The following is a 21,499-nucleotide window of genomic DNA, read 5'->3' on the forward strand; positions in this document are numbered from 1 at the left end:
AAGCACCTCTAATCTTTAATCATGCTACATGCTACAGACCTATTGTCATACTTAGAAAAATAAAGTTGGTTTAATGAAGCTATTACTTCCTCCGTTTCAAATTATAGGTCGTTTTGATTTTTTTTCTAGGTAAATTTAGTGTATGTCTAGATGCATACAAATACCTATAAATCTAGAAAAGTCAAAATCACCTATAATCTAGGACAGGGAGGACATATTTAATAATATACGTGAATATCACCTTTAACAATTAATTCGGTACTACTATTAGAAGTGAACACAAAAGGATCATAGGAGGCTAGGCGCATCATATTGGTGGTGGACTCAAGATGCATGCCGTGCTTTAGAGAAAACGGGGATACAGATTTTCGCTGAATGGATATTTGTCATGTATATCTAAATTACCAAAGAGTAAAGTGCATAGTCGGTCCTTAAACTTGTCTAGCTGTGTCACTTAGGTCTACGTACTCTCAAAATGCATATCTAGCTTCCTAAATTTGAGCTCGGTTGCCATTTAGGTCCCTGTACTCTCAGAATGTAGATCTAGCCTCTTAAACTTGGCTTCGGATGTCATCTTAGGTGTCAGCTAAGTTTAGGGAGTACGATATGCATTTTAAAAGTACAGGGATGAAGAAGTGACACCCGAGCCCCAAGTTTAGGAAGCTAAATATGCATTTTGAGAGTACGATATGCATTTTGAAAGTACAGGGATCTAAGTGACACCCGAGCCCCAAGTTTAGGAAGCTAAATATGCATTTTGAGAGTACGAGAACCTAAGTGATACATCTGGATAAGTTCAAGGACCGGTCATGTATTTTACTCGTTAGCAAACGCTACTCATGCTTTTATAGTGTCCACATCAAACTATCGTGGATTCTTTTTTCATTTTTTCCTACTTGTATCACGAGGTTGTGGGAAGTTATCAACTTTATGCTATTTTTGTAGCAAGGTGCCTGCTCAGTTGTGCCGCTAGATTCAACTATGATGTTAGCAGGTAATGTCATTATTATCATTATAAACTTTTGATCCAGAAAAAGACGGTAGCAGCTGACTGGGGCCTATAAAGATTTAGCAAGAGCGCCCCACAAGGCCACAACCGGATCCAAATCCAACAGTGATCGGTGCCGGCACTCCTGCCCCCCAGTCATAATATCCACACTGATGGCAAAGGGTGCGGCTTGGTTTGAACAGTATCAAATAAACTCTATAGAATGCAATGTGCTTCTTCCTGCGCCGCCACAGATTGAAGTTCTTCCATGCGTGCGTACTCCCACAGTGGCCAGTCATCGTTGAGACGCGGACCGAGGTCCTTTGCAGTGGTAACTGCTAATGCAAGTTACCACTGCATGCAATCCGAGCCATCCGTTTGCAGAGATGGGCGGATATAACTGAGTGCTACAGTGATTATCGCTACAGTATTTGATGACCAGTGCCATTTCCTTCGGCGCGCGAACAGCGACCGCACAGTGCATCCACCCCTTCCTCTCCCTGCAGCTGGACCCGGATGGTACAGTGTCACTGCTTACGTTGCAGTGCCTGTGGCTACTGCATCGGATCCTGGTCCCATTGACGCGTGCTTTTCTAGAAGCCGACTCGTTGACGCGTGCTTTTCTGGAAGACGACAAGGAGTTCGCATGTGATGCTTAAAACACCGTGTTAGCAATCCAGAATTACCCTAATTCGACCACAGAGATTGCAGATGATATGCATGTTAGCAGTCAGTAACATATTGGCAGTTAACAATTTAGTGGAGTAATTTTACATAGGAAACAAAGCTCCCATGAGCAGTTCATTGGAGAAATGTGCACACAGACATAGAAGGGATGTTGTATTATACCAAACGTTTGCTTTAGTAGCAGCCTAGCAGACAAGTAGCCCAAGAACCTCCCAAGTTTCTCATAGTTACAAAATCATCGCCGTATAGGGCAACCTTAACCTAAAATATAAACAAAATTTTACACAAGAGATCAAGCATGTACACAATGGGACAGTTTTTGGGACGAGAAAGAGGGAACGGAACAAATCCAGTCCCTTATCCTCAAAAGAGCATAGAAATTCCTAGCAAAAAGGAAAACAAAGAGCAAGATGAAAATCGGCGTACAACATGAGGCAATTGCCTTCTTTTTACATGAACATATATGTATCCCTAGTATGGCAACTAGATACTTGTGGTCGCATCCCAAAGCCGAAGAAGTCCATTGCGACCACCACTGCATATTCTTTTCCTATCCAAGTCGGATGCTATACACCTCACCTGCAATAGGGCAAATTTAGCCCCAAAAAGAAGGGAAAATACAGATGCCCAGGACAGAAAAACAATTATCCCATGATGAGCTGACATGAGACTTAGCTAGCCACGATATGTGATGTACTACAACGAGTTCATTACTAGTGTATAAAGAACCACATATCTTAATCATACGGCATACCTATAATCATGCTTAGAGAAGTTGATTAAATGAAACAATTATAATCATGGCATAATTAGCATAAAGGAATCATGCCCTTAACAAGTGATTTAGTAAAACAGTAGTTGAACATAAAAAGATCGCAGGAGCATCATTGGCAGTGATTGACTCAAATATAGGACATTATTTCTAAAAGCAGGCAGTTTTACTTGGTGTATATCGTTATTAATTGTAGGGTAATCTAATGGGTCATCGAAATATGTGGCCTGGCTCTACACAGCACTTTTAATTTTGCAATGGTGCAAAAGGTAGCGCATAGTCTGCCTAGCAAGAAGTCACACTAGGCAGGTCAATACTGGAATTGGCAAGGAATGAACTAAATGAAGAAACATATGAAAGTTAAGATGAGATGCATACCACAGCAGCAGTTTTCTGGGGAGTTCTGTAAAGCTGCCATCCTGCAACTTTTGATCCTGCATTTGAGAAGCCACCGAACCTTTCTTGCGGCCGATGGAAAAGAGACATAGAATTATCAGCAGCACCAATTCCTAGCCAGTGGTCACCGGCACTAATGGACAGAACAGATGCTGTGTGAAGTGTCAGATTCTTGACACATTTTATTCCTCCTACAAAAGAGAATGAAATGCTTTAGTTTCAGTCACTTGTTTACCAAATTACAACTATTTTTCCTTGTGCATCAGCTAAATGTTAGACTTTATACAGAATTCCAAAACAAAATCAAGAAAGGAATAAGATTCACCATTGTCTGGAAAACTAAATATTTCTCCAAACAATTTACAGTCTGCATGGTCAACGCATCGATGCATTAGTCTGCAAATACTAGCAATATGTTCTAAAGTCATTGGCACAATGTACTGCTGCTAAAGTGCTACTCCCTCCATTCCAAATTGTAGGTCGTTTGACTTTTCTAGGTTTATAGATATTATTATGCATCTAGACATACACAATATCTAGATGCATAGTAAAAACTATGCACCTAGAAAAGCCAAAACGACCTACAATTTGGAATGGAGGGAGTACCTACTAATACTAAATAGCATGCTATTGGCTATTGAGTCAATGGTGAATCTAGATAATCTTGTATCCGTTGTCACACAAGTGATTATTGGTAAAGCCAGTTCTGCAACACAGTTCAGTCTCTAATCTCTATAAATAAATAGCATGTTCATCATGCATGGTACAAAACCACAAATCCTCCTTTACTCTAAAATTAACTTCTAATGCAGAATCCATATTATGGCATGTCATCTCTAGACTACAACCATTGGATCAATTAAATTAGAATACCAACGCATTGATCTTAAATAGCTGAGAGGCACATTAATTATACACCTTTTAGGGTTTGTGAAAATATATGTATGGGATCCTGAAGGGACTTTTTTTTACTATTGTTGTGGCAAGTGGGCCAGCCTTGGCCTTGGACTGGATGTGGGAGCAGTAGTCGGCAGCAGTAGATGAGGATTAGTTTGTGTAGGTTAGTTAGCAGATAAGATTTGATTAGTTATTTGGACAAGATTTGTTGGGAGATTTGTTACAGGCGCCTGGTCTATAAAGGCAGCCGAGGAGTTCTTGGTTAGTCAAGCAAGAACACAAAACGTAGTCAAAGGCTCCTGCAGGAGGGTGACGAATAGGTTCTTCGTGCTAGTTCTACCATATCAACTATAGTACCCTATTGCAAACTGTATTTATGTTTTCATGAAAGGGACATTTCACTGAATCATTTAGATTGCACCCTTTATAATTTATAGATAATCTTTAGGTGTTGATAGACATCACTCAAACATCTCAGAGCAAAGCATGCACACGCACCAGTTTCCTAAAAATAGGAACAAAACCATCAATGCAGTAGACAGAAATTGGTTTTACAATTACGAAGACCTCACCTTCATTTTCCCAAAATCGTATGAGCCCATCAGAGGAACCTGGAATAAATTAAGAAACAGAATCATGTGACATGCAGAGTTTTTGGATATAAATATATATATAGCAACATTTCAGGCTGCCCTGTTCTTAAAATGAGATATAGTCACATACCAGTGATAATTCCTTTATCTGAAGGTGAGTATTCAACACAGAGTATGGGACCTGCATGGCATGCTAACACTGCATCGCATGTTCCCCGGTTAAGGGACCACACTCTAGCAGTCCAATCATCACTCCCCGTTATTATGGTTTCTCCAGTCATCCTCATTGATCTTTAGCCGACAAGAATTTGTCAAAATCAGATGTGCCCATAAACAAACAGGGTTGAAAATTCAACTAGACATTACCTTATCCACTTTGTATGCCCTTGAAGCTTGAACATCTGCTTGCTGGAGCGAATGTCCCAGACATGCGCCATTCTGGTGGGAATAAAAAATCAGAATAAATTGCAACCCCGCTCACAAAACTATTAAAAAACTTAAGTATCAAAAACCCCGTTAGGGTACATACACATCTCTTCCAGCAGCTGCCAGAATTCCAGTGGAATCATCATACTCCATACAGAGAACAGCACTTTGACAACGACCCACGGTAGCAACACAAGTATCAGTCCGGACATCCCACATCTTCACAGTACCATCATGTGATGCAGTAAGGACACGTTCTCCTGAGAGCATCCGGACTGAACTAACCTATATCCATATTGAACACAAACATGCTCCATAGTTACTACAGAGGGGCAATTAGAAAGATTAAAATGAATCTACAGCTATTTGTAAGATCCTCACCGGTGCCTCATGGCCCTTAAGCTCTTCCAGAAGGTTAAAAGTCTGCTTATCCCAGACAATAACAGACTGATCATCAGCTCCAGAAACTATTTTACCACGATCTGAACTGATTGTACGAATTGTTCTGCACATATTGAAGAAATTGACAGATAAATTCAGTGGATGAAGTGAATGAAATGGACAATCTATAATTATCTCAAGAACAATACAAGAGCAACAAGAAAAGGGTAGATCCCTTGAAGATCTATCTCGATTCAGTTAATTCCTAGAAGCACCACCAAACAGTGTATCGGCCAACAACCACAGAAAACATTGCCAACACTTCATAACTAAAGATGGTTTCTCAAATGGATAGTCTTGCCCTATGATCAAGCTTGTTATATCCCTTGGATCATATCAACATAATTTTAGGCAAAAAAAACAACCATGCTTGCTACTTGATAGAGGCAAAATGGCACCAATAGAAGTTCAATCAAATAGATACAAACGCTATATAAAAACCCCATTAAATCCCATTTCTTGAAAATGTTTATCTACAAGATACTCCCTCCGTTTCAAAATGTAGGTCGTTTTGGTTTTTCTAGGTACATAGATTTTGCTATGTATCTAGACATAACCCTATATTTAGGTGGATAGCAAAATCTATGTATCTAGAAAAGCTAAAACGACCTACATTTTGGAACGGAGGGAGTATGGTTCAAGTTGCATCAATAATAAGTCAGCTCCAAATATTTGCAATTATGTAACATACATAAACCAGTAAAAAGAGATAATTTATTCTTTCAAATCCATGCTGTCTCAGTTGAGAAAACATCTAGCTAGTTTATAAGACATTAAACTGCGATAGGGTCAAAGTGGGAATTCAGTGTTTTGTGCAGTTAACCATTAAATCTGATAATTCAGATGATGGCTAATACCTCGTATGCCCTTTAAGTGTTGCTCGAAGTTCAGAGCCACGCAAACTTGGATCCCAAATTTTTACCTGCGAAATGTACAAAACAAAATGAATGATCAATGTCCACATCAAAGACAGATAAAAGATATCTTGTAGTAATTTAGCAAAGCTATTAGCTCTAGAACCGAGGAATGGTTGGAACATGTCGAATTAAGCATTGAAACAAACACTATTACCAACAAATTCTAAATAAAGTGCACATGAACTTTTGCTTAATTCAAATGAACGATATTTTTTTCCCAAGAAAATTGAATTATGGAGTATGGACAGATGCTACCCTTTCTCGACACAAAGAAAATCAATATCTGACATTGAAAGTGTCATAATTAGTGCGAGTCGACCCAATTTGCATAACAATTATTTTAGTGTTAATGCAAATTTCCCTTCTCTTCGCAAAGTTTTTTCTATTTGATGTTGGCATAATTGAAGAATAGAAGTATGATTAGCATAACTATATTGGCCTGAAGGATGCTGTTATGCATGATAATGAAGTGAACTGTGATGCTTGAGCAAGTATTGCAAAAAGTAATCATGCAAGGGTCAGTATAACAGCATAAGCTTTAAGCTAACCGTGCAATCTGTGCTTCCACTGATGAAAAAGCCAGCATCTTCACGATCACCAACAAGATCCCAGACCTCCTTTCTTGTTACACAATGAAGAGCAGTAATAGCACCTGTATGTCCTCTAAGGGTCCTCATATTTGTTTGAGTTTTCTTTTGTGGAGCAGACATGTCAGTTTTGCCCGTAGTAGAAACAGTACTTGCATCATCTGAAATTATACCACGATATTATATTATAAGATCTATTATATTAAGGTCCTCAGATGGTTGTAGCTGAAAACTTACTTGCTCGGTTGAAAGAGCTGGTTCTTAAACTTCTGTCTCTGCTGAACATACTATGCACCCAACTTCGCCCTAACCCAGATGCTTCAGCAGGTTGTTGGCTTTCATCAGACACATCAATGGCATGAGGTGAAGCCATGCCATATGACTGCAGTGGCTGACTTTTCCCTGTAGCAACCCCCCAATAGCCAATACGGAGTTGTTGCAGATGTGTGAGCAATGCTCTAAGTTTGATCTGAGGAAAGTTTAAAGGAAATGTAAGAAAACAGGTGTTTAAAGCAACCCATTCTTAACAGTGAAAGTTCCAGTTTGACTTACAAGCTGCTTATAACCCAAGTTATTTCTCTCGGCTATTTTCTCAATCATATTCCAAGAATCGATGTCAGGTAATCCCAATCCAGCCTTAATTATTTAGTACAATACAGTAAGTTAGGGACAGTCAAATTCAGTCTTTTGGAGAGAACATGAAATGAAAGCAATCCAGTACCATGTGAGTTGCCATGACAATGAGCTGTGCAGTAACTAATGTTATGTAATTTGCTGACCTGAAGAACAGAAGAAACAAAGATAAGACAACACAGAACATGCAATCTTATAAAATTCTTCATTGCAAATATACTAGAACTTCTCCATACAAATAAATAGTTGATTAGTGCTGTTATTGAAATATCTGCTGTACTTCTGTTAAACTAACTTAATCCAATAATATAAATGATGTTTATAATTCACATGGTTTTAAAGTCTGAAGATAACAGAAAGCGAACAGAATGTAAATTTACAGTCTCCTTGTGCACAAGCTGTCATCTATACTGAGAACATGATTTTCAGTCCCATGCAAGGAATTGAGGCTGAGATATCACGGAACAATACAAAGTTTCAACTTACTTGTTTGAACAATTTTCCATCAAATATTCAAAGTAGCCATCCCAGAAGCTGCAAAAGCAGCAGTCACATGTCATAATCGAACACCCAAATTGATAGCATGAAAAATAAAAAAAAATAAGAGCAGGATAGTCACAAACTTCTAGACAGAGTGTGATCATTTGGAAAAACAAATCATAAACAGTTAACACATCAAAAGAGTAGAAGTTGGTACTTTGAACTAGCTACTGGGACAGTGATTTCCACAAACAAATTAAGTACGACTGCTTCTGTTAATAAGCGTATTTGTTTGAACATGCAGAGAGAGAGGAGAGAGAGGGGGGGGGGGGGGGGGGGGAGAGAGAGAGAGAGTAGCATTCCTTCTAACTTAGAGAAAACTGAACTAGCAGTCCCTTGATTACTAGCTGGTCAAGTGTTACGCGTCAAACTCCTATTTGGATCAACTCTATCAGTTTAGGCCAGTCTCAATGCACAGTTTCATTGCACAGTTACCAAGATTGCGAACGTGGTAACTATGCCTGATGAGTGTCATGGGGATGAAACTCCTCTCACATCTGATGAAACTCTCTCTTCTCTCTCCTCATAATGGGCTTGCCAAGTCAGCAAAATTGCTCATGAAACTCCTATGAAACCTTACATTGAAACTGGCCTTAGAATGTGTAGTTCCAGAAGTAGTAGCATTACTTGGTGTTTCTAAAAATGGATAATATGACAAAGTAATGTGTCTTCAAGTCCATGTGCAACACTTATGGAGAATGACATGGCAAATGAAATTCAGATGCTCAGTTTGTTGCTTCAACAGGGCACAGAGAAAGGTGTAACTAAGGTTCCAAAAACCTGACCAGCATCATACCATGATACCAGTCAAGAAAACGGCCATTCACCAATTACTTGCAGTACCAGTAGTACATAAGTACAGTCCACCTTACAAAGCATTTGAACAGTTGCAGGATTTTCTTTTTCTCAAATATGCAGGAGAGCTGCACATCATTTCAACTAAAGAAGAAAACAGTTACAGAATTTTTCATGCCCTGTGACTGATAAAGATAATTGTCCTCTAACAGTTCGCAAGGTATTGATTATAGATTATTTTTGTATATATATTTTTAGAGTTGAAAAGTTCCAAGGTAAACAGCAAGATCAACATTATTGGTGCGAAGAGCCTATCAATGCATGAGCAACTGATTTACATGAACTTGAGAATCAAGCTAGTGATCCCTTATCTCCAATGCTCTTCATACTTGTGGTGGATATTCTTAGCCATATATTTGCCAGGGCTGCAGCAGGACTGCTACAGCCCCTATCCACTAGAGCATTGCAGCATCGAATTTCCCTATACGCTGATGATGTAGTTCTGTTCTTGCTGCCTGATGCGAGTGACATGGAGATTTCTCTTGAGCTGCTGCAACTATTTGGAGAGGCTTCTGGGCTGAAAACAAACATGCAAAAGAGCAGTGTATACCCCATCCAATGCATGGAGTCCGAAATTGCTAACATACAGAGTCATCTCCCATGTGAGCTATTGGACTTCCCATGTAAATATCTTGGAATCCCTCTCTTTGAGAAAGCTAACAAAGGCACAGGTGCAACCCATTATTGATCGGATTGCGGATCGGCTGCCGGGGTGGAAGGCAGAACTCTTGACTAAAGAGGGATGCCGTATTCTGGTCCAGTTTGTGATCACTTCAATGTTGGTCTATCTGGCCATGGCGGTGGATCTGCACCCTTGGGCCATTAAAGCAGTCGACAAGATAAGAAGAGGATTCCTTTGGAAAGGAAGAAGGGATGCGAAAGGTGGTCATTGTGTCGTGGCATGGACCAAAGTGTGTCTGCCTGCCCAAAGAGCTAGGGGGGTTAGGAATCTCAAACCTGCAGAATCTCGGTTGGGCTCTCCGGATGAGATGGTTATGGCTTCAGAAGACAGATCCCACTCACCCATGGGCCACATTTCAGGTTCAGGTTCCTCCCTGTGTTCACGCTTTCTTCTCCATTGCTATTGTGACAGAGGTTGGGGATGGAAAAAACACCTTATTCTGGTGTGACCACTGGATACATGGCCAACGGATTAGCGACCTCGCTCCACAAGTTCATGCCTTAGTCTCCAAAAGAAGAGCTCATAAGAGAACAGTGCATGACGCCCTATCAGATCAGTCCTGGGTCTCGGACATTCAAGGTGCCTTGACCGTGGGTGTACTCTCAGCCTGAGGTAGCAGATACCCATGTTTGGCGTTTTCCTCCAATGGACAGTATTCTGCTAGTTCAGCTTATGAAAACCTTCTGCAAGGAAAGATTATTTTTCGTTCTTGGGCCAGGATATGGAAGGCTTGGGCTCCAGGAAAATGTAATTTTTTTCTTGTGGCTGGTTGTCCACAACAGGTGCTGGACAGCGGACAGACTTGCTAGAAGGGGGCTCCCTCACCCAGATTGCTGTCCTCATTGTGATCAAGAAGAAGAAAACATTAACCACCTCCTGTTGGGGTGTGTATTTGCTAGAGAATTCTGGTTCAAGCTTTTGCAAACTGTCGGACAGCAGACATTAGCTCCGCAGATTGGGGAGGTCTCCTGTGATGATTGGTGGGAAAGAGCAGTTTCAGGAGCAGGAGAACAACTACAGAAGGGTCTCAACTCTCTGATTATTCTGGGCGCATGGATCTTATGGAACCAACGAAATAGGTGTGTTTGATGGTGTATCTCCTAACCTAGCTAGAGCTCTAATGCTCGCTGGTGAGGAATTACATGTGTGGGGTTTGGCCAGGGCCAAAGGTATTCCCTACCTCCTCGCCCTTGGACCGGATTAGGTGCTGGAAGTGTTGGTTGCTTTTTTGTTTTACCAGGCGTGTTTTTTTCCTGTAAAACTCTGAGGGTGGGTGTGCGCGTGCTGTAAGGGTTCTTCCCCTTTTTTCTTCTTAGCATAATGATACGCAGCTCTCCTGCGTGTTCGAGGAAAAAAAAAGCGAAACTTCAAACGAAACTGATCAGATTATCTAGTGCTAAGTATTACATACCGAAGCTCCTCCCATACTGACAAAGATAATAGATGACGCTGAACGTAGTCTTGAACATTATTTGGGTCCTTCCTGTACATTTCGGCAGAAACTTCAAGAGCATCTCTAATGGTTGCCAGGTCGTTGCGGGAGTTGGCACGAGTTATAGCCGTCTTAAGCTGCATGCGGAGAATACAATGAGGTGATTACATATTGGTAGATCTGCAAGTATATAACACATGAGTTTCATAACCCTATAAAATAGATGTGTAGTGCTTTAAGGATAGCATAAGCACAGAACGAATATGGCAAAGAAAATCAGATAAGGAAAGGCCTAGCAGTGGCCGAGCTTACAGAAAAATTAAGAGGGGGCCAACAAGAGAGCAGATTAGCATGCATAGAGCATTTCAGGTGGTGGGGCATGTCCCACCTTGGCCATCATGAAGTTCCGCCATTGAGGCCTAGCATCGGGATGAGATGTACTGTGTTGGGTGGCAAATGTAAAAACTAGGAACTCGTTTTAAAGGTCATATCCAAATAACCGTAACGAACATACAGGTACTCCCTGTGTTTCAAAATATAAGGTGTAATTTGTGTATTCCCATATGACCCTTAGTGGTGATATATGCTCAAGTCATTGGCATGTCGTGTCCTGGCTCGTAGCATGTAGTGCAATTGTGATGGCTGTACATAAGTAAACTGACAAGCCAGCTGGTGATACTCATCAGGTTTAGTTCCGAGATAATGTAAATATAACCGGCGTATGAGGTGGCGATGTTAACAAGAAACCAGCTTTTATCTGGTTCAATTTCTTGTAAAATATTACTCAGTTCCTTTTTGTAAGGTCTGCACGCATTTCAAGATTCAAACTTTGCAATTTTTGACTAATTGTTACTCAAGCAACGTGTGGATATGCGATACATAATGGTACCAGTAGGTTCATATTATGACCATGATATTGTTGTTTTTAAGTACAAGGAGAACTGCAAAAGAACTAGTACTTAAACATTGAGGAGTGTGGAAATGGGGAATTAGAAATCTGACTCACCAGTTCTTTTACAGCAATAAACTGCTCGTCAGTCAAGCGGCATTGCCAGCCCTACAAAGATAGTAAAGCAAGATATAAAATGGAGTAGATAGTGGCAGCATATAGATTCCCCAATTGTAACATCCTACAATCCAGATTACCGAATGAATATGCTCTCTGATGCATTCAACAAAGCCACTTCCCCCAATGCCTTCTGCATCAGACTCAATCAAGGCTGGAAAAAGAATTTAGGAAACATATTACAGGGAGTATATGGAAGGTGCGGACAAATAGTAAACTGAAACTTCACGATACCTAGGATGGTGCCATATTCAAAAGATGAGAGAGGATCCTCAGTTGCCCCAAGTCTCAGAAGACGAAGCCAGAGTCCCTGGAGATAAAATGCATACGTTTAGTAGTGACGTGCTTATAGTGTGCATACATATTGAATTTTGTACACATCAGCCAGTTACAAAATAATAGTAGTTATGTCTGCGCTAGGAACGGACAGTCAGAATAGCAATGTATATCTTAAAGATGAGCTTCTTGTAGCCTACATAAAAAGTGGCAAAAAAATTAAAACAGCAAAAGCAACATTTTAAATTGCAGGCTATAAGCCTATAATGAATGTGTTGCACTTTTTTTTGGCTTTTGCCTCAGACACAATAAAACAATACTATGAACAAAACTCATGCCACTACAGAAAACACTGCTATGTCAGTAGAAAATAGTGTCAAATAAAACATCTTAAGCTACTAGGTTAACCCATGATTGGGTTTTGGTTTGACAATAGTCGAAACAATAAAAGACTAGTCAAAACTTTCAAAATCTAGGTTTCTCAATTTCCCCAATAAATCATTACAAAATCTCTAGATTAACTGCGATGCGTTAATAATAGCTTGGTTACTTCATAATTAAAATTAAATGTTACCATTACAAATAAGATTCCAGCTTACATATGGTCTCAACCCTTTTTTTTCATGTTAGTTCCAGGATACTTTAGTAGCTCACAAATTAATAAGATCATACTTTTAAAGGAAAAAAAACATGACATGAAGCAGCTTTGGACATAATTTCCAGAATCCGCAATAGCTTTGTAGTACACTGACAATAGTGATTTAATACTGTACATGCTAAGAAGTACATGGAACTCAAGGTGATGGGGTTGGGGTAACTGCGGTTAGTGCAATAATTACCTGGAGCTTTACTTTTATATCCAGAACCATCCTTTCTCTCTCAGCCTATTGACAAAAATAAGAACATATGCACAAAAATTGTTACACCATCATGCATGTTGAGAAACAGTGGTAGAGATTATTGCACGAAGCAGGATGACTTACCGCCCTCTCTCTTGGACTCAGACTTTCTGCCTTTGAAGCCCCGTTTACTCGGATAGGAGAACTGAAAATGAATGTCGTTGGACATTGTATTATATTTTAGATATCAGAAAGATAACATAAAAGAAACTTTTCAGGCATGCCTCCTTACCTTGGTACTTGCTTACTAGCCCCACTAGCTAACGCCAGTATCTGCTTGCGTTTTTCTTCTTGTTCTTCTGTTCTTGCATTTGCTGGAAACCTTTTGTAACAGTGTCTATTGCCTGGTTCTGCAGACAGTTATGCATGAATCCTTTAGTTGACACACAAATTCAGTACCCTCCATTAGTTTCACTAAAGAAATTTGGTTGTTCATAAACAACAAATCCTATAGTATGATCTATTAGATCCAATAAATTATATTCATGCATGCTAATATGCATAGTTCTAAGTGGATCCTTTTCTTAGGTCATAAGATGCTAGCATTACCCCAGTTGCCAAGGAACATGCATTAGAGTACATGCAAATGTTACTTAAGGTCAAACTGTACTGAAAGTAGACAACATGAGCGTTTAGTGGAACCGAATGACACACTATGGTTTATGTTTTTAAGTAGTATGCCTTCAATTCTAATATAGAGCTTGAACTGCTAAAACACTGAACTAAGTGTTACTGTAAGAAGAGTAGAAAAATAAAACGAACAAGTACCTGAACCTTCAGTCTCAGGATCAGCTATTGTTACAATCTCAGGATCAGCAGCTTCAGAAGGAAAGATGCTTAGAGGGTTTTGTCCTCTTCCGGTTGCATCCTGCAACTTATCAAGAAGGTTGTTGGCATTTTCTTCTGCGCTGTTGCATCTCTCCAGATAATCCAAGAACCCTTGAGTCTCTAAAAACTGCATAATCTGCCAAAGAAACATGATATTTAAGTACTCCCTCTGGGTCAAATTCCTTGACATTTAGCTTCAAGCACACAGAACAATCAATGTGTTAACGCCTCATTTTTTTTTCTTATATAGTTTGCCTATACTATTTATATGCTACCTCTGGAACACCAGTAGCAATAAGCGATCAATGCATGTGTTTGTTCAGAAAATGATGCCTGGAACATCTAAAAGTGCATCTCTTGAAAATCAAAAGTACTTGGCGATGGCTGAAATAATTATAGGTCAAACTGGACATATAAGAATAATGAGAAAGGCCCAGGTGTATCACATATGGCCAGGATAGTCTTAATTAACTACGTTCAAACTTAAGCTCTTAAAGAAAAGGATGCATGCAAATCTAATTTCTAAATAGGAAGAATTGTCCCAGTAAACAACAGCCTAGGCCCTACAAATACATATATCTGTGCCAACCACAAATATTAAGATGCTGTAGAACAGAGAAGGAACCAAACTCAAAATCAACCATGGTCAGATTAGTGTCAGGACTTAAAAGATCTATATTTCCACAAGTTAATGAACTATATTACAGCCTTGCACAACATTAACTTGTTCTGGAGATGCACAGTATACAGAAGAGAGTAAACACCAAGTAGCTTCAATGTGATATAGCTATTATCTTATGAGGCCAACTTTTGAAATTCACGTGTATAGGAATTACACTAAAACACAGCCTTAGATGACTCATATGTGGTCAGTAAGACCTTACATTAACTAAAATTTGCAGATTTGAAGTCATTTCTTTTGGTTCCTCATCTTTGAGATGAGGACCATTCTGCAAGTTTTAGTCCTGATTTTGAAGATAATTCCAAATCAAGCCTTCTGAGTATTGACAAATGAACAAACGGGTACTGAATAATTTGCTATTGTTTTACTGCAAAGAACAAAATAGCATGTTCCTCTAATTCAAAAACCAAAATAGTACTTCCGTCATTCTTATTTGACATTTTAAGCTTGTGTACACTTATTGAGAAAACAAAAACACAAGATGCTGCTAAACCCATCTCTTGCTTTCTCATATATTTTTGTAACCTAAACGGCTAAACCACCCCTCATTAATGCTAATATCTTAAGGTTGGAAAATGTACAGCTTATACTAATTGAGGTACTAACTTTTTAGGAACATGTAGCTAGTTATCTTCTTGAAATCATATACAATCAAAAGAAAATTGGAAACTTCCACCTTCTAGAACATCACGTAAAAACAGAGAAAATACCATGTAAGAAAATAGCAACATCAGTTGAGGAAACAAAAGTACAAGGGAGCGTTTGGTAGCGCTCTCAATCGACTCCAAAGCGCTCCACTCCTCGCTCCCACCACTCCCGCTCCCAGCACTCCAGCTCCCCAAAATAACCGTTTGGTAGAGCTCCGGTGAGGCTCCAGCTCCAGGCAACGGTGTCCACGGCCACGAATCGAACTCCGATGCCACAAATCCATCTGTGACGCCGCGAATCAAACTCTGGTACCGCGAATCGACCTCCTGTAACGCCAATCGAACTTTGGTGCCGCCAATCGAGCTGCTGCAGCCGTGAAGCACGAGCAGCTCGAGCGGCCGCAAATCTGGAGGACGGGCAGACGCGAATCGACTATAGACGAACTCCAGTGACCGCGAATCGACCTCCAGAGAAACTCCAGTGGCCGCAAATCGACCTCCGGCCAAGCTCCGGCGGTCATGAATCAACCTTCAACTGAGCTCCGGAGGCCACGAATCAACCTCCGACCAGCTCCGCGGGCGAGCAGGACAGGCGGCCGGAGTACGGGCGGGGACGAGTAGCTAGTGGACAGACTGGTGGGCGAGGACGAGCGGCCGGCAGACATACGCGACCAGCGAGAGCGGAGGAGAATCAGGGGAGAGCAGGTTTTTCCAGCTCCCCCCTTCATGTGGAAGCGGATGAAGCGCTCCGGCTCGATTCATCCGAGAATCGGGTGGCGGCGGCGCCGTTTGGTAGCGCTGCACTGATTCTCGCGCGGAGCGGAGCGGCGGGAGCGCTACCAAACGCACCCCAAAACAAACTTTCCCAGATTCACCTTTTCTTTATATTTTTTCTAAAACATATCAAATGTACATTATAAATTATGACAACATAAAGATACCAAATGAAAATAAAAAGAGTAAGCACAAGCTGTAAGGATACCATTGACATGGACTCGACAGGCTGATTAGTTGCTCTAGAACGCTTTTTAAGAAATGCTTGAGAATTGAAACCGGTTGTTGATGCAGTATCCTGAAAAGGGGAAAACAGCAACTCCCAAAGTTACCACTATGAACATTATAAATAGCTGATGCGGAACTTAATAGACATGATGGCTTACAATGAAGTTACGGTAACCACTCAAAATCTGTGCAAAGAATCTCAAAAATATCAGCCTGCATCAAAACAGAACATCAACTACTGAATTCATATACATGATAACCATAGAAAAGAACATAGTAAAAAAATCAAGTTTGTGCACGAATAATCTGTCGAGACAAACTTTTTGTGTCAATTTACAACCACATACCCCCAGCCCCTTTTTTCTCCATGTGTCTAAGTTAACCACGCAAGAAGACAAAGAAATGGCCCACATGCCCCATTGAATAATATGCTGAAACTATTAAACTTCTTTCACAACACTGGACGGAAAGGAGTGGAAATATTACAAAAATAAATTTCAAATTACCTCAGTGTACCAAGACTTCAAAATAATAGTTCCCAAGAGAATGGAAAAACATTGTAAAGCACTGCAAGTACATCACAGAATTCCAAGGTCCCTTCTGATTCAGTATGGGCATATTTTCTTTCCCGTAGTTTTAAAAAGCTTTATGTTTCTAAATTGGATTGCCTGTGACTATTTTGTATACACTGATTCTGGTATCATGTGACACAACAAAATAGGAAAATAATCCAAATATCTAATGTAAGTACATATGCTAGTGCAGGAACTAAAATGTAATTAAACTTATTCATCTCTAGGCCTACACTTAGTAGGTTCTTGCTGAAACACGATACTAATTACCCTACATTAAGCATAGGCCTACCCTTAGTAGGTTCTTGCTGAAACACGATACTAATTACCCTACATTAAGCATAGGAATGGAGAACAGAATTACCTAAGTTGGAAATCATGCTCCTGGCCCCATGGTTTTGTGCCAGACCTTAAAGAATGATCACTCATACTGCCAAGATTGATTTTCATGTAATCAATACCCATGACATTGGGTTGTAGCAATTTTAATATCTCACCACGCAAGAAACTATGTTCAGTTTCTGGTATTGGAGGAATTTCTTCCGTTGTCGTTATCCGGTTGTATTCAAGATCTACCACCACTACCTGCAGTCATATACATAATCGTAACAATGCTGAAATGCATTAATGTGATAAAATTGAGAAAGCATGATAGATCAATTATGCATTGGTCAGCAAACCAAAAGAAAAGGACACTGGCAGACAGTGCAGAATTATGGTCAGAAGGTGTGCTATATATATGCAACAAAAGAATATGAAGGCAACCAAAACTGCATTTTACATAAGAAGCAAGAATATTCTGTTTTATACCAAATAAACGATAACTGGCGTATCATTCAAAGATAAAAGAGGCAAGAACAAAACTTTGGCTAAATGAAAGACCTCATCATCTTAACATTACAACTTACACCATCCATTGTCACTGCGGACGTGTCAACACCAGAATGAAGTCCCATCATGTATGGTGTCGGAGCATCAATGTAGTCAACCCCACTGGAGAATATTATTGGAATATAAACATGCTGCAGCAGGAAAAGTAAGCTTATAAATTCACTACATGATTCAGAACATAACATCAACAGGAACTTTGGATGCAAACATGAACAAATTCCTCAACCAAGCAATTCTTTTCCAAAAGTATTTTACACTCAAATGTGTGGTTGAGGAATTTTCCAAAGTACGAAACCACAATTTGAGTGTAACCTACCTGCCACCTAATTGGGTATATTAAATGGCAAATAGCTTCTGAAACTAGAGTCAACAGGGTATACCTGCATTATGAATCCAAAAAAAAAGTCTATTAGACTCATAATAATTTCATCATTAATGGTGCTGAATGCGTCAAAAACTTTCATATCGAGGTAATATTTCCAATGGAACAGTTCCTTCACTAATGAAGCTATTGACATGCAGAGATAAGGGTGAACAGATACAACAAGGAATTTTAGACCCAAGCATATTGGAGTAGGCTGCATAAGGATGGATTGATGGGAAGAAGCAAAATGATCAAAAGTTGCTAAGTGGGAAGTGAGGATTGAACGAACTTATTTGATCGCAGCAATATTCGTCTTTCAAGCAGGACAGCAGTAAAGAGAAGTATTAGTTTATCAACATCCAGGCACTGCACCAATGGCTGGAATGATATCTGCAATCACAATAAAGCTTCATACAACCAGTTGAAAGTGAATAAAATGAATGTATCTAATTTAATGGAGGAATATTACTGGAAACAAGGTTTGAATATCATATGACAAATGGAAACAGAAATCATACATCAGCGTGGGGAAGCCAGTCTTTTGGAGGAGCTTCCGCAGAAAGAAGGCAATTCTCAATGGAAAATAAGACACGATTCTTTCCTGGTGTTGGTAATGTCACATGTGACACCATATGAGATATTATGTCCCACAAAGGCTTGCTGAAATCAGAAATCATAAAGGATAGACTGTGAGGTAGTTGAAACTTGAAATGAGCATGTATAAAGTAAACGAGTACAGAAGTTTACCTACACCCTGCCGGAGAAAAACAAAGAACAAATATTTCCTCTAGGGCATCACGAAGGACTTGGAAACTAGGAGAATGAGACACAAGGCATATGCATTTATCAGCAAAAGAGTTTGCCGGAATCTGGTAAGCTTCAATAATATCTTCACAAATAGGATCCCGAAATGCAATACAACTGACATAAATTTTTGAACCATCTCCCTCTACAAGAATGACAACATAATTAAAAGGGTGATCTGTATACAGTAAGCAATAGTAAAAGGCTCGAACAACATACTAAAAAAATTGCAAAATATCATTGTTCAACTGGAGCTGTAAATTTGAATGATTGCATATACCTGTCAAAACTATAGGATAACTACGTGGATAGGTTGAGATATCATCCGTGTCCAGCCCTGAAGAATATATTCTTACTCCTGCTGGCAAAACACACTGCATTTATGACCAGTCAGTGTCACGTAGGTTCAGATTCACAAATCACAGGGGGAAAAGGATTAGTTTCTTGATTTAAACAAAGATAAGGAACCATTGTTGTCATCAAACAGGCTGAGATTTTACTAAACAGAAGAACACATTCCTTTTGCTTTTAATTGTTACCACTTTAAATTTGTGCCATCCATCAGATTATTCATATCATTATTTTTATGGGATCCATATAACATTTCACTTTGAGTCTGCAAAGATATTTTTGGTTGCCATGCAGCAGGGATAAGAGTTGCGTGTGCTCTAACATGATGTCCAATCATACATCACATGATCACAATTGCAGCACCAGCATTTTAACAGTATTCTTCTATGTCCAACCATTCCAAGACATATTGAATCAAACTTCCCTACTTACACCATGGCACCGCCTGTACAGGGGCAGGACAGTCCTTGGACAAGCTGAGTAGATTGCCAAGGAAGGTCAGTGATGACAAGGGATACCTCCTAGCTATATCAGTATTTGCCCTAACAAACAGGAGTTATAGTCGTGAAATTCAGCATCAAATGAGGATGCCAATTGTCGAAGGACAAGGAATCTTTCTTCAGAAGTTAGGCTAGCCTCTAGTTGGGTAACAGCACAAAGATCCACTGGCCTACGAGACCAGCCTCCAAATCCCTACATCAAAATTGACCGGACTGCAAACCTAAGAAATCAAGTCGACTGAATCAATACTGTTGCTATGTGATTCAAATTTAGTGGAATCAAGTTGATCAAATCAGCACAGAAGCTACTGGCTAGATGATTGAGCTAGCAAGCGGCAGCAGTGCAGCATGAGCCCAGCAGGATGGCCAACAGGCAGGCACAGGAAGAAGCAGGCTAGTGAGTTCAGCAAGCAGGTGGCGAGCAGGACATTGAACAGCAGGTCAATAATATTCAGCATGTTCTAGATGAATTCAGCCCCACCATCTGTAATTTTCTGGCTCTGCCACTGTGCCCGTTTTTTAGAAAGGTAGGCCATAGCCCTGCGCCACTTTCCAACCACTGTGTCCATGAGGCCACAATACACAGATAGTACAATGCTAATAAGCCTGCTGCATAAAAGCAGCATGAATTCACTTTTTGCAATCAGCTTTGTCCAAATGAGCAACACGCCACCACTAACCAAATGTCGACATTGCACATGTCTTTCAGTGATCACAGATTTAGCCCGCTCTACCGGAAATCATGCTAAGCAGATCAATGCTCGATCAAATTGAATCGATTGAACCAACAAAGTAGCCACTAGCTAGGTGATTGAGCAAGCAAGCAGCAGCAGTGAAGCACGAGCCCAGCAGGCAGGCAATGTGCAGACATAGGGGCAGCAGGCTAGTTTGTTATGCAAGCAGGTGGTGAGTAGCACGTTCAGCAGCAGGCCAACGACATGCAGCATACTCTATACACTCAGCCACTGCACACATGAACCCCGCAATATACACAATGATGCTAAGCCCGCTGCACAAGAGCAGAATGAATTCACTTCTTACGATCAGCTTTTTGTTCTGTCGAAATGAGCAACAAGCCACACTAACCAAATGCCGACACTGCACGCAGGTCTTACAGTGATCACGAATTCGGCCCATTCTACCAGGAACTCGGCCCAAACTACCGGGAATTCGGCCAGAAATCACCCCGAGCAGATCAATGCTCGATCAAATTAACGCGGCTAGGGGAGGGGAGGGGAGGCGGGATCTGCGGACTCACGGTGGGGAGCTGCGGCGGCGGGGGAGGGTACAGCGCGTGGTTGGAGGGCGGGAACTGCTCGAGGAAGGCCGGCATGTACATGTCCTCGACGCCGTGGAAGCCCTTGGCGCCGTCCAGCGCCCGGATCTCCGGCCCCAGCCCGCACACCACGAAATACTCGAAGATCCGCGACGACGACCCCATCTCCGCCGCCGGACCAGGCGATCACCGGCCTCCAGGGAGAGATCCTCAGCGCACCGGTGGGCGCCTCCCTCTCTCTATGTTGTCGGCCCTGCACGCGCGCGAGCGGAAGGAGGGAGGCGGTCAGGCGGAGGACGAGGCCAGATGGTGGTTGCGGTGCGTGAGGAAGGCGACGAGGCCCCGCGGGTCGGAGGGTCGTCTGTTCCTTTGACCCGTTAAGGATTTGGAGGCAATTGATTTTTTTTTCCTCCTTTTGTTTGTGTTTGACCGTTTAGTGAGCAAGAGACTATCGTTGACTTCGTAGCAATCAAGCATTTCTCAAATTTTCACATC

General features: G+C 40.8%; 1 protein-coding gene and 1 pseudogene across 1 annotated transcript; one reads left to right on the forward strand and one right to left on the reverse strand.

Annotated features, from left to right (window-relative positions):
• Window positions 1-1,811: 1,811 nt before the first annotated feature.
• Window positions 1,812-21,359, reverse strand: LOC117856087 (DENN domain and WD repeat-containing protein SCD1). Its single transcript, XM_034738516.2, has 31 exons — window positions 20,987-21,359; window positions 19,158-19,251; window positions 18,821-19,022; window positions 18,592-18,733; window positions 18,363-18,463; window positions 18,026-18,089; window positions 17,727-17,840; window positions 17,183-17,403; window positions 16,405-16,459; window positions 16,227-16,316; window positions 13,856-14,051; window positions 13,320-13,437; window positions 13,172-13,232; window positions 13,028-13,072; window positions 12,147-12,222; window positions 11,993-12,066; window positions 11,853-11,903; window positions 10,826-10,983; window positions 7,824-7,871; window positions 7,426-7,483; window positions 7,257-7,340; window positions 6,942-7,173; window positions 6,666-6,865; window positions 6,058-6,122; window positions 5,141-5,264; window positions 4,863-5,044; window positions 4,700-4,771; window positions 4,464-4,624; window positions 4,313-4,351; window positions 2,826-3,034; window positions 1,812-2,254 (listed from the first exon to the last, which is right to left on the reverse strand). The coding sequence occupies exons 1-31, from the start codon at window positions 21,167-21,169 to the stop codon at window positions 2,159-2,161; spliced, it is 3,615 nt and encodes a 1,204-aa protein (XP_034594407.1). The 5' UTR covers window positions 21,170-21,359; the 3' UTR covers window positions 1,812-2,158.
• Window positions 9,952-10,627, forward strand: LOC140223008 (uncharacterized; annotated as a pseudogene).
• Window positions 21,360-21,499: the final 140 nt, after the last annotated feature.

The sequence above is a fragment of the Setaria viridis genome, chromosome 5, assembly GCF_005286985.2.
Source record: "Setaria viridis chromosome 5, Setaria_viridis_v4.0, whole genome shotgun sequence".
Taxonomy (NCBI): domain Eukaryota; kingdom Viridiplantae; phylum Streptophyta; class Magnoliopsida; order Poales; family Poaceae; genus Setaria; species Setaria viridis.

Bases quoted from the DNA above. Each gene is read 5' to 3' on its own strand.
- LOC117856087 (XM_034738516.2), bottom strand. From the start codon at position 21,169: ATGGGGTCGTCGTCGCGGATCTTCGAGTATTTCGTGGTGTGCGGGCTG. The intron at 17,404-17,726 runs GTAAGTTGTAAT...ATATGACTGCAG, and splicing joins CCGCAGTGACAATGGATGGT to GTAGTGGTGGTAGATCTTGA. The intron at 3,035-4,312 runs GTGAGGTCTTCG...TCTCTTTTGTAG, and splicing joins ACGATTTTGGGAAAATGAAG to GAGGAATAAAATGTGTCAAG.